General features: G+C 37.9%; 1 protein-coding gene across 2 annotated transcripts in view; it reads right to left on the reverse strand.

The window, feature by feature from the left end:
- Positions 1–12,618, reverse strand: part of NALF1 (NALCN channel auxiliary factor 1) — a 605,529-nt gene extending 592,911 nt beyond the window's left edge. The window contains exon 1 of one of the 2 annotated variants that reach the window (XM_059685090.1): positions 10,997–12,616. In XM_059685090.1, the coding sequence (XP_059541073.1) occupies positions 10,997–11,917 (921 nt within the window). In that variant the 5' untranslated portion in view covers positions 11,918–12,616. Of the gene's footprint in view, positions 1–10,996 lie in introns of both variants that reach the window. The other variant, XM_059685091.1, reaches the window with a different exon arrangement.
- Between the last annotated feature and the right edge of the window lie 1,639 nt (positions 12,619–14,257).

Genomic DNA, 14,257 nt, shown 5'->3' on the forward strand with positions numbered 1-14,257 from the left:
TAATAGTGATTGGTGTGTTTATTATAGGAAGAATATCTATTTTTTAATATTAGTAATAACAAAAATTTACTATAAATTACTCTAACTCAGTTCCTATCTATCTTCAGGGTAAGCTCATGTAGTTGATTCATTCTTTTCCAAAATTATTCAAACTGATATCAATAGGAATTAGACAAGTAATTTAAAGTGTTCAAGACTTTACTTTTTAAAACCAAAGTGCTATTACTAAGAGCAAGGTGTTATCTCTTTGATGGAATTGGCAATAAGTACCATTTCACAATGCAAAGTTATCATTTCTGGGTGCCTCATGAGATGTCAAAGGATGTTGGATGGAATATTTAAAATTAGCCAAAACCGGTTTGGCTCAGCGGATAGAGCGTCGGCCTGCGGACTGAGGGGTCCCGGGTTCGATTCCGGTCAAGGGCATGTACCTGGGTTGCGGGCACATCCCCAGTGGGAAGTGTGCAGGAGGCAGCTGATCGATGTTTCTCTCTCATCGATGTTTCTAACTCTCTATCTCTCTCCCTTCCTCTCTGTAAAACATCAATAAAAATATATTTTAAAAAATAAATAAATAAATAAAATAAAATCATCTGGTCAACTTGCAGCACATAGGCAAGATGCCTTTGGCAGATAGCTCCCAACCCATTTGCACATCTCCATAGCAAAGGGCTCTGAAGTTCTCAGGCAACCAATATTTTCCATTATATCCTTTAATAAAACACTCTTCCCTGTATAGAGTACAGATATTCCTAAAACACCTAAATACAGCCCCTTTTTCACCTCTACAGCCATAGGAAGTACTGAATAGTAAGACTCCACTCACACATACGATTCATATCAAGGTAAAGAGCCTTACTGTGACTCCCTGTGTCTTCTCTTTCTCAGGGCAATCATGCTCCCATGCATGGAGTACAGCTTACCCAACTCAGACTTCTGTATATTGGCACCTACTATGTTTTCTTTGTCTGCCAGCTCTCGTTCAAGGCAATCTTTGACCTTACTTCTTCTCCCTCCCCAATCAATAAAAATACTAAGTATAGCAGAGAGGGTAAATGTGGGTGGAGCAGAAAATAACCAGGAAAACAAAATACAAAGTTAAGTAGCTAGAATGCAGGACAAAGGGCTCCACCTTTTAATATAGAATTTGGGGCACATGACTCTGCGATGACTAACAAACTATATAACACACAACTTTCCTCAAGATTATTTTTACCCATCAGTTTCTAGGATATGGAAAACCATTACAATGATTTTTTCACTTAAACCTCTGAGAGGTTTGTGAACAAAAGTTCTCAAGCCAGCTTAGACTAATTTAAGAGTATCTACTCAGTTTAAAACCCAGCACATGTCCATTTTAATCTGAAATAACAAAGAAAATATTCAAGCACTAGGAATAAAACATTTTTACTCCAGCTGAACTTTTTTTTTTCATTTTATTCCAGTGTTGGTCAATAATTTAGAGAAACGGATGAATGTAGGTGTAATAAAGCAGACAATTTTACCATGCAAAATGCAAAGTCTGCTTATAACCTGTTGTAAATGAGTGTTATTTACCAGAAAATTTATGAGATCTCAAGTGAAGACTATATTAATTTTACTGATGTTTCCCATGGCTTTTTCTCCATGGGTTTTAATGAATTGCTACAATTTATTGGGCATCATCAAGCCATAGCTTAAGTACTTTTATATGCCAAGGAATCTCAATTTCTCCCCACATAAACATCCTGTGAAAGGGATACTAGAATCCTTATTTTAAGTAACTTGGACAATGTCATATAAATAATAAATGGTGATTAATGTTGGGAGTTAAACCCAATCTATGCTCAACTATTCCTTTAACCATACTTCTTTAGTAAGGTAACAACTAATTTCTACTTTTAAAGTATTAGTAATATCTGTACTAGTAACAGATGGGAGCTAGTAATAGATGGGAGCCCATCACCCCTTCTTTGGCATACAGAGCCATCGTTAATTTTTCTGAGTCTGATACTTTCAAATTTATACTCTCATCTTGGTTCTAGATTAAAAGCTACAAATATTCTAAAGTTTATTTCACCATAAAATATTTATTTCTTTAAACTCACATCTTCCCACCTACTCCATTTTTCTTTTCTTTTCACTGCCTAATTAATGAAGAGTAGTTTGGACTAGTCCTTATTACCTCAACTTCAACACATTCCTTAATTCATCACAATTTGACGTTTTTTCTTATCATTCTATTGAAACTACTCTTGTAAAGTCAACAAATATAACGGACAAATTCAATGGCTGATTTCTAGGTTTCATCCTACATGTTCTTTCTACAAATCCTTCCCTATGCCTTTCAAATCATTGCATTCTCATGATTCTCATCTTTGCCTCTGTCTCTACTTCTCCCTCTCCCTCCACTATTTTGTTCTCTCTTTCTCTCTCTCCTTTCCTCTTCCTCCTCCTCCTCCTCCTCCTCTCCCCTCCCCCCTTATTTTCATTCTCCTTCTTATTGTTTCTTCTCAATATCTTTCCCTGGTACCTTTTCTACACAAACCCTTAACTGTTGTTCTTTCTTAAGATTCATCTTTGGTATTCTCTCCATATAATATTTTTGTGAAGTTATCTAATCTCTATCCATACTTCTTCAATGAAACCAACAGGTAGATAGTAAACTTCACACCTAAACTCCCTTCTCATGTGGTATCTGCTACTATCTACTGGACATCCTGATATCATTATCTCCAAAAATGAACTTCTTGTTTCTTTGACCACTCTCAATCCCAACTTGTTATTCCTCTTATATTGTCTCTCTCATTAAATGGTATCAAAATTCACAGCCTAACCTTTAATAAAGCTTGAATCATATCCCTCCTCTACAGAGCAATTTGTAAATTTGAACTCAGAAAAGTCTCCTGAATCTTCTTATGTTTCTTCTTGTGTTACTTTCCTAACTCCTGCAGTAATTTAGAATGTTCTGCCCAACATGGTAGCCAAGAGCCACTTGGGGCTATTTAAACATAAATTAATTAAGATTAAATATAATTTAAAATTCAGTTCTTAACTCACCCTAACCACATTTCAAGTGCTCAATTGCCACATATTGCTAGTGGCTAGTATATTGGAAAGAGTGGATCACCATGGAAAGTTCTGTTGGAGAGTGCTGATTTGGAGTCACCCTATAATTCCCAAGGAAGAGAGCCAATTCTGAATTGGTCTCCCTGGCATAAGTTCACCCTATTCCAACCTATGATCACATAGCTGTCAGAGCTCATTTTTGAGAAAAACAAATCATCCCAGGTGATTCCTTGATTAAAATTCCTCTCTGATATTTTATCATATAAGGAATGAAATTCAAAGGCCTTAGAACAGGATACATGATCCTTCAGAATTGAGCACTAACATTTTCCCAGAGGTATTTCCAACAGCTCTTGAAACATACCTTACTCAGTGTTATGGATGGATTTGTATCCCCCAAATTCATATGTTGAAACCCAGACCCCCCAGTGTGACTGTATTTGAAGACAGGGCCTAAAAGGAGCTAATAAAATTTAGATAAAAATTAAAATGCCTAAGTATTACAGATGCTAGACAATACAGAGACATTCTTAATACACTCAAACATCTTTTAATGCAATAAGTTAAAAATAGGACATTGATTAAAAATCATAAAGTGGATGTATCTTATTTAACTTGTAAATTCAGCACAAGAACAATCACAGGCATCCTAAGTTTACTTCCTCGCACTAAAATTTTATATGCATCATTTTACCTGCTCAATTCTAGCCATAGGTGTTCTGATGAATTTATTCATTTTCATATCTCCTCCCTAAGCCTTTGAAATGATGAACCTGGAATTTCTGACCATTCATCTCAGCTGTCCAGGACTCCTAAATTTCTGTCATCTTGGCTTGTTTATCACCTGTAAAATGTTTTTAATGATAAATTAAAATAAAAAGAAATAAATATGGTAAGATTCCTAACAGTTGTTAAATCTATGTTACAGGTATATGTAGGTTTATTATATTAATCTCCTCATTCTTTGGTATGTTTGTAATACTAATAATGAAAGAGAAAAAGAATATACATTCAAACAATGGTGTACTTTATCTTTAACACTGCCATCAGTTTGACCTTGGAATAGTAAACTTATGTCCTCAATTTACGCATATGTAAAATCTATGATAATACCTCATAAAGAGGACATGAAGAAGAAATGAATTAGACTAGTTTCTGACTTCTAAAGCATGTTAGCTTATTATTGAAGCTTGTTTTAATACTTAAATTTCTGAGTGATACAAATAATTTTCTGCAAGAGCTAATGCATTGTCATGATATCCCATTTACCTCTTAGTTTGATTTTCTTTCAAATAAACAAAATCAGTAATAGTTCAGTAAGAAATAGACAGGTCATTTTTTATGGGAGTAGAGATACAGAGAAAAAAGATTTCTCAACTTTGGATTTCTCATGGGATTCAGCCCCTGAATATGCATCTTCAACATGCCAGCAGAGGACACAGCAAGATGATAGCAAGAAAGCACACAGAGGAAGGAAGGTGAAGAATTCTGTTTTGACTAGAGCCCATTTTCCTTCTTGTGCAAGGTGGAGAAGCTGATAAACAAAATCCCCATGCATTTCCATAGACATGATTATTGCATTCACCTATCACGCATGTGTGGCTATCCTACTGCTACTGCTAAAATCAACAACAGTATTTAAACGGATAATAAACATCTATTTTTTGCAGGATTTTTCTTGCCATCTGTGGTATCTTCTACAGCATTTTGTTTATAAATGACTGAATGCAGAAACAGACTACAGGGGTAGGGGGAAGATAAGTAACTGTTACCTTTTAACACTTCACACAGCCAAGGATTAAATGTTTTCATGCATACCAGTACAACACATAGTACAAATCATTAACTATTTATTAGCAAAAAAAGCAATGTTATTTCTCTTATTTCCAGTATTACGAAATCAGAATTAGAACATTTCATGAGGAAATTTCATTATTTAGATTGCAATAATATTGAATTTATTATTAAGTAAAACTTAGCTTTAGTGTTTCACAACATCTTGTAATATAAAATGTTAAAAAATAAAACGACGGATATTACAATCCCTTCAGAACAGAGCAACCAGATAATTTTAAAACTAATTCCAAAAATTAAGGTTAGTAATAATCTGTGATTACTTAGCAGTTTATGTCTTCAAAAAACTACATAAATGTTATCTAGTTATTTCAGTATTACAAAAAGAAGTAAAAAATAAAATATCACAATAAAGAAATAAAAATAATTAGTAGTTTCCGAAGTTTAAAAAAGTGAATAGATTTTTTTAAAAAAAGAATAAATCTGCCCAGCTGGTGTTGCTCAGTGGTTGAGCATTGGACCATGAACCAGGAGGTCACAGTTGATTCCTGGTCTGGGCACATGCTCCGGTTATGGGCTCAATCCTCAGGGGAGGGAAGCATGTAGAAGGCAGCTGATTAATGTTTCTCTCTCATGGATGTTTCTATCTCTCTATCCCTTTCCCCTCCTCTCTATAAAATCAAGAAAATACGTATATTTTTTAAAAAGAATAAATCTGATTGATGTAAAATACTATGAAGAGCCAACATGTGTGTGTGTTGTTGTTTTTTAAAATAAACCATATACTTTAGAAAAAGTTCCAGCAATTTATATAGCTTAAAATTTGAGACAGAAATAAGGCCAGGTTCCTCTAATCAAATAGTTGAGCAGTCTTACAGACAATCATTCCATTTCTTTGTTCATGTGCTCAGCCCATTATTGAACACCAGCTTAATGACTCAGTCTGGGCTAAAAGACAGAATATTGACAGCCAATAGGCCCACCCTTACACACTTCAAACTCTGGTCTTTTGTGCATCCATCACCTTCTCTCCATGTGCTCTTCTGGAGCATCCCTTAACCCTTTCACCCAGTCGAGTCACTTCTCATCTATTTCCTCAGCCCAACTCACAACATATTTGCTCCCTGACCTCTAGCTCTGTCCTATTGCCTTTACCACTTTAAAAAATATATGTCTGAGTTCCATTCTCATCAGTTTAACAAATTAGATTATACTGAGACACAGGAGCCAAAAGGTCTTATCACATTAGTTGTCAATGTCAACTAGAAGAGTTGTTCTCAACCTTGGCCACACATCATCAGGGAAAGTGGAAGGTCCCAAGCTCATGACACAAGCCAGGTGAATGAAATCAGTATCTCAGAGGTGGGGACATTTTTTCAAAGATTCCCCAGGATAGTCAAAGGATCACTGATCTACGGTATCAATTCACTGATATTGAAGAAACATCTTTGCAATGTAAATCAATATAAAGTAAAAAGCAAAATGTTTATGCCTAGTCAATGTGAGGTCAACATTGAAAATAAAAATTTAAAAGGAAATGGGATTGAAATTAAAGCAATATGTCAAATAATTCAAATTAAAATATTATTTTATTTGAAATAGTTATATGTATACTTGTTCTTGTGTACTCAATCTAGCATGAAAAACTTAAGGGATTATAATTTATATGTGGGGGGGGGCATGAGACTAGGAGCATTATTGATTTCCTTTGCTTCATACTTTAATTCACCTTGCACATGCAGACACTGACATCATACAATTAAAGCAATTAAAACCAATGTGTAATAGCATTTATTAAAAGTTTGAGCCCTATATAGTTACTAATTTGACACAGTTACAAGTTCAAAGTAAAAACAATCATTCTTTAGCCTATAAAAACAATAGGCACCTAATATTAAGATAAAATTTTTGTTGTTTTCCTATAAAAATAAAATACAATTCATAAAATTAGTGGTCATATATAAAACAAAAAATAGGAAAAACAAAAATCAGGGTCATAAAACTTGTTATGATAATGGTTTTGACCTAAAAATGGCCTTAATAATGGTTAAAATGATTATCTGCATGATTAGGTTATTTGACTTTGTAGAAAAGCAATTCAGCAATAGAGAGAAGATTTGAAAATAATCAAGAGATAGTATACAAAAAATATCTATTTGCATATGCATTCCACATTCCTGGACAATGTCACACTTTTTACAACAGCACTTAATCAACAGCAAAACAATATTTTTTAATAAAAATAATTGTTAGATATTTGATTTGATTTTAAATATATTCTTTCAAGAATCTAGAGCGCATGACACCAAAATGAATTAAGAATTTAAGAAAGGTTCAAACTGTACATTATGTAATCCAAATTATATGTGCTCAAACTGGTTAATGTTTGTGAGCGGTTTCTGCAAACAATACAGAAGGCCTCAGGTATCACGATTATTATATATGCCTTACATTGGCAGAGCATCCTTTCGGCCAGTATCTGTTAAATTAAAAATAAGCAATAGAATCTGCTTTAACATGAGATTATAAAAATAAAAATATGGATGCATATGTTCTTGAGAGTATGAAGATTAGTATCTATTATGAGAAAACTAAAATACAGATGATGCAATATCTATGTTATAATCTAATCTCAAATCTGCTTTCACTGATCATCTGGCTTAAGTTAAGGTATAGTACTAGTAAGGACATAAAGCTATCAATAACAAAAGTTTACCAGTAACAAAGTTATTTGTATTCCTTAAATATCCCAATTTAATAATATATATCTTCACATATGCTTCGGAGCTAAAGGACAAGAGAAAATATTTATTTAACTTTAAAAAAACAAGCCTTTTAATAATATACATATGTAATTTTGTAGCTTAGAATACTGCATATTTAAATATTAGCAACCAACTTGAAGATTATTACAGCTTTGTTACTCTTATTATATATTAAAGATTATTTTGAAAAACAGTGAAAACTATAGAGAATTACTGTCATCATTTTTGCTACTTGACTTATGTAAGATAGCACCTTGAATGTTCTTTATTTTTCCATAAATTTCCTCTCAGATAAATGTGCATATTTACTCTTTTAAAATTAAGCCAGCTATTTCTCAGAATATTAAAAAATATTCTTGGGTACAAATGATTTTTATTATGTGTTCAATACAAATGTTCACTAAAATAAATTCGAGCTGCATTTAATCTCCAATTACTATGGACTCAAGGCACTATGATTGTATTAGATCAATATTAAGGTTTGTTTGCTTTCTCAGCATAAGGCGTCAAAAGCCCTTCAAAACAAGTTAAATTAAATGTAATCAATTCTATTTTATATATGGAATGTGGCTTTTTTGTAAATGGAGGAGAATATAAAATTAGAAGGTAATATGTCCTTAAGTTTTAAATTTTAGAAATTACTGCATTAATAATTTAATTATATTTCTCCTAAAATATAAACTTGTATATAAATTGTGTAACTAATATGACTAAGTATATTCTATCTATACTTACAAATATATTTATACACTATTAAATTATATCTTTCATGAATATATTACCAATTCAAGAAATATAATGCATTTGCTTTTAACATAGCCTCGGGCTTGGTGGCTATCTTAAAATATGGAAAATTTTTCATAGAATATATATCTTGAGCAAAGTCCTTGATGACAGTCACAATTTCATAATTATAGTTATATTTGAAATGAGTAAAACTGTTTAGAAAGAAACTCAGGCACATTATTCAAAGTTTACAAGTAGCATTTTAAGGCATGTAATATAATTTGTATGTGGATGTCTTTGTGGCTTTTTCAGAATCATAAGAAATTATATATTAAATTAAGAAAATAACCAATCAATTTTTAAGTTATCAACCAAGAACACTTGAAACTTAAATGTGGAACTCTAATTTTTAAAAACAATTATTATGGGAAAAAATGTTTCAAATGGACAAAAAAACAAAAATCACACAACCAAGAAAATAGCTACAAGATATCACAAGTAATAAATCATGTGTGTGGTGATGAGAAACTCAAATGGCTGTGCTTACTTTTCAATGTGAAGAAATGTTCCTAAGAAGTTAAGACTTTTATAATGTGCTTTTGTATATACAGTTAACAATTACCACTTTATATAAAAGCACAATCCAGAAGTAGTTCATGAAATTACAAATTAATTTCACCTACATTATACCTTACAACTTTGATGACAAATATAAAGTTGAGAAATGTTTCAGGTCAAGAGGAAAATATACTTATTTATATTTAAAATTTGGATATTTGAGCAAAGATATATTTGAAAAGCTTATTTGAAAATATGCTGCAATCTATTAACAATGACTATCTTTTAAATACTGAACCTATGCAAGTTGGAATTGATAGAAATTTCTATGAGAATTACATTCAGAAAAGCAAGCAAATTTATATTATTACAAGATACCACCTTTAAACATAAATAATATACTGAAATGCTTATAACCTTTTTATGAGTAGCAAAATTAGCAGACACACCATTTTCCTTATTTTTATAATTCCAATGAAACATATTTGGTCATAATAAATAACCATGCAATAAGTTATTAACAGCTGCCATTAAGAATAAGTTTAATCCCCAGGCATTAGTTATAGTGATATGGTTAAGAAAAGTATGTAGGAAAATTTAAATCCATTTATCTTGTGAAGTGGCATTCTAAATTAATATTGTAAACTCAATATTAGTCTTTCCAAAGAAGATCTGTTTCTGATCTTAAAAAACGTTGAAAAGCAAGTTTAGTTTGAGTTTAGTTTAATTGTCAAAAGCACAACTAATCAATCCAAAGTAAGGTACAGCCCTTGAACTATGTTCATTTTAAATAGATTCCTGAGACCAGTTCTCATGTCATAGAATCACAATGCATTTTTTATCAATATTGCCCTTGATTGCACTTGTCCAGTACAAAGCAAGTGAAGCAGAAGAGAGACAATTTTTCTTTTCCTGTGTGGTGTTGAGGGAGTAGTGAAGAGAAAGGAAAAGAGAGAGTGTAGTATATTATTCCTTTTTAAAAGCAATACCATTTTATTGTGTTATTTAATAAATTAGCCTTGAAACAAAACATTAAGGCTTACTAAGATTCTGTCATCATTTCTTCCCTACTAAAATGTCACTTACTGCAGTATCTTCATAATCAACAGAGCTCTTGGGGAATCTCATTTCAGCACCACGGACAGTGACACCTCTACTAGGAAGTGCACCACCCATGCCATTGGCCATTTCTTAAGAAACTTGCATACACTTCTTTTTTGTCAATCAGCAAGTATTACAGCCCTTACTATATTAAACAGAAATAGACTGAATATGATACACATTATTAAGGAGTTTAGTATTTTTTATCCCTAGCACCATGCATTTGCCATTTAATATTTTTGGAGAACATGCTGAAAATACAAGCTAATTACATAAGGTATCTGATAAAACCTAATTATTGATCACGAGATAGTTAATTGAAACTTTCCACTCATATTGAGTCTGAGGTCAATAATTATTCAAATTTCTAAGAGAAAACAGAAAATGTATTGTGATTCAGTATGCTTAGGTAGGCCTCCAGACTTTCCAAACAACCAGAACTATCTCTGTAAAACAGGTAAAACGTGTTTTGCTTCTTCCTACATAAACACCTACAAACACTTTCTCTTTACCTTCTGGTCAACCAACTTAATGACGTCACTCTCTGAAAATTCACGTGTGCAGGTCCATAAGCCAAATCACACGTGCCTGTCTCTGACTCTTCTGATTTGGGCTAGGATCATTAGTATGCAGTCCCATCATGTCTTCTTAACAAGCCATATTCAAATTCCATTTTTTAAATAAGGTAACAGAGTTTGAACCAATCGCTTATCTGTAAGAGGTAATTTAAGCCCTAGCTTTATTATCTCAGAAAACCAGGGTGTTCCCTGATTTTTCAGGGATTCCCAGAATGAAGGCACCAGTCTACCACTAATCCACGAGGTATTCCCAACTCAAGCACCAAGTCAAGCTCTTATAACCACAATAATGACGACTGAAGTAACAAAACCAGAGCCACAAAAAAAATAAAAAAACTTTTAAAACTCTAGAAAACATTCCAACAAAATAAAACAGATGGAAAAGCGCAACAAGGGCAGAAGAAAAAGAAAATCCACTGATCCTACCTTACAGTCCTCAGGACAGGATTTCACCGAGTACTCGTGCGATTGTAAATATTTATGGAGCACACTTTCAAACTCTTCGTATTTCTCCTGAGCGTGGTGGTCGTAGTCTTGGTAAGCCTCAATGCATTGCCTGCAGGTGGTCATCTCGCCGCCCTCCTTGAGCACCACATCCAGACTACAGTTCAAAGTGTTGGGACTTGACAACCCCGAGAACAACTCCCAAAGTGTGTAGGAATTACAAAACGAAAGGTAAAAATCCGACAAGTTCCAGAGTGGAGTTGGATGTGTCCCTCTCACCTGCTGCTCCTCCCCCCTGGCCGCCACCCCCTGACTCCAGTTCCTGGCGCACACCGCGTCCGCGCTCTCCACGGTAAAGCACTGGCCCGAGGAGGCGCCTTGGGGGTAACAAGTCTCCAGGCGCCACACGGGTTTGGCAGAGTTTCCTAGAAAAAGAGCCTTGCTCCGGTTGTTTTTGCCCCCGCTGCCCTTGCCGCCGCCACGGCCGTCGCCCGGGGAGGGGGGGAGGGTGGGGGATGAGGAGGCGGAGAGCAGTCTGAGTGCCTGGGCAGCGGGCGAGGACTCCCCCATGCTCGCCAGGAGCGCGGGCCAGGAGGGCTCCTGCTGCCGCGTCCGCTGCTGTTGCTGCTGCTGCCGCTGCCGCTGTTGCTGCTGCCGCTGCTGCTGCTGTTGCTGCTGATGTTGATGCTGCTCCTTGTCCCGGGTCCGGGTCAGCTTGGCTTCGGCGCAGAACCACAAGTGATCAGAGAGCAGGACTGTGAAAAACAAGAGAGATGCCAGAGACAGTCGCCATTTCTGAGCCCTCTCTGAATCGATGAACGGTTTCTCGTTCTCCCGGGGTGCTGCCAACCAGATTTTTAAGCCGTCGTCATACTGCCGACACATCCAAGCACCCCTGGTCATATTTTGGGAACGCACAGCCCGGGCCGACTCCACCGTGAGGGCTCCTGTGCCGGTGTCACCACAATATGCATTGACTTAAAGGGTTTAATTTCCTTATCCCCTCCTCCCGTTTCTTCTCTCTCTTCCTCTCCCTTTCCCCCTCTCCCTCTCTCTCCCTCTCTTTTTTTCTCTCTCTCTTTTTGCCTACATAAATATTACTAGGCTTTGGAGGAAGATCTGACTTGCTTCCGACCTAATCATCAGCAGACCCCATCCTCTGTAGAGTAGGAAACAATAGTGGAGAGAGAGAGAGAGAGAGAGAGAGAGAGAGAGAGAGAGAGAGAGAGAGATGCAGTCGGAGGTGGCTGGGCTGGTGGCCGGTGGCGAGCTGAGTGCAGGAGGTGATGGTGGAGGTGGCGGGGTGGCTCTGCGCTGCTCTTCTCACCCAGGCATTGTCAGCGCGCGGGTCCCCATGGTCCTACTGAGGACGGCCCGCTCTTCCCAGTCAGGGGCATGCCGCGTCTTCGCTGCCCGCAGACAGCGACCAGTGCGCCTCCCCAGTGGCTCTCCTCCTCCTTCCCCTTCGCTTCTCCTCCTCTTCCTCCTCCTTCCTTTCCTTCTCCTTTCTCTCCTCCTCCTCCTGCTCCTACTTCTCGCAGTCTCTCCCCGAGTCCGGAGCCTGGGCAGCCACCGCAGACAGGGCTCTCCCTCCCCCCCACCCCCCACCCCGCGCTCGAACTGCTGCTGCCGCCGCTGCTGTTGCAGGTCTGCCCGAGGGCGCCTCCGCCACCGGGCTCCGACTGCTGACGCCGCCTCCCCCGGACCTTGGGGCCGAATCGCCTGGGCTGGGCCTCCCAAGAGCCACAGTCATCTTCAGTCCCCAGCTAAGTTGCCGCCATCTTCGTCCTGGAGAAACACTTTTTTGGGGGGGAGCGCTGGCTTTTGCGTCATCTCCTCCCGCGCAGAGATCTCTCCATCCTGGCGCATTGGCACCGCTTCGGCCGGGCGGCGGAGGAGGGCGAGGACGCACGGGGCCGGGGGAGGGGATGGTGCGGCTGTGCCACTGGCCCCGCCTGGGCTTCTGAGCTCCAGTGCTTGCTCCTTCCTTTCCGTCCCCTGTCCTCACCTTTTGGCTTTTTCTTTCTGTTAGCACTGACAAAAGTCAGAATGCAGATGCATGACTGAGGATGCTAGCTCATTTCTTCCCGCCTCCCACTGCCTCTCTGCCTCTGGAAAAAGTCCGAGTTGCAAGCGGTCGGTTCCAGGTTTCTCATGGGGAGAGGGTCAGGGTAGTGCTCTCTTAACTAAGTGATGATAGACTTCAAAGGAAAGGGTGGGGGTGGGGGGTAGGGAAGTAAACACGAACAGGCTAGAGGAGAGAGGAGGTGACATCTGGTTTCTTTGTATGGACCTCGGGATCCCTAAAACAAACTAGAGATCAACAACTACCAGTGAGTTACGTTTTGTCAAGTGAGTTTAGTGCTTTATATGGAACGGATGGTGTGCGCATCTACAACTATATATGCCGCTGTATATGCTACAGCGACGTGTTTCATATTCGAAAGTACAGGTTAGAAATGGCCTCATATAGTCAGGAAAATACAGTAAAACCTGGGCTATCAGGGGTCACCGCCTAGCCCTTGGCTTGGATTTCAACGTCTTGATTTCGGAGGATTCCTCCTCGGATCTGGAGCATGAAAAGCTTCCTTAACCCCATTCCCCACCGAGTTAGGCTTTGCTGTCGCCCAAGACTTCCGCAGCAGCTGGCCATCGGCTGCCTGGGTGGCAGCCGCTGAGTCCAAGCCTCTGGTGCCCCTTAGCGTTGGTTCTTGGAGTTCCAAGAGAGCAACAGACGCTCTGGGAAAGGGGTCCCATGCTCCCAGTTCATGCAGGTTGATGCTCTGAGCAAACATTAGTCTGGCTTTATCTGGGAACCCTGCCCACTCTATCCCTCACTCCCACCGGAGCTGTGGGAGCAGGAGGCTGCGCCTGTGCCTGGACCCTCCGCACCGCCTTGTCCAGAGTCCTCTCTGTTGTTGATGATCAAGGAAAGCCGTTTATTCTATCTCATATTCACCGTATCCCGTCCCTGCTTTCTAATGACCCTCATACTCTGTTGGGTGCACATTCACATGGGCAGTATTAGGGTGCCAGTGTTCTAAATAGGTATATTGAGAAACCAAAGGAATGGATCATGATATTCATTTTCTAGAGATGCTATAGGTGTTAGATGCCTGAGAAATGAGAATTTTTAAAATGTCAACATTCAAAATGTAATGGGCAGGATTCAACCAACTAGTTCTGTCCTCAGCATAATAAGGTGTATACTATATTTTACCCAGGTAAATTCTAAGTTCCTAA

Source organism: Myotis daubentonii, chromosome 2, assembly GCF_963259705.1.
Source record: "Myotis daubentonii chromosome 2, mMyoDau2.1, whole genome shotgun sequence".
NCBI lineage: Eukaryota > Metazoa > Chordata > Mammalia > Chiroptera > Vespertilionidae > Myotis > Myotis daubentonii.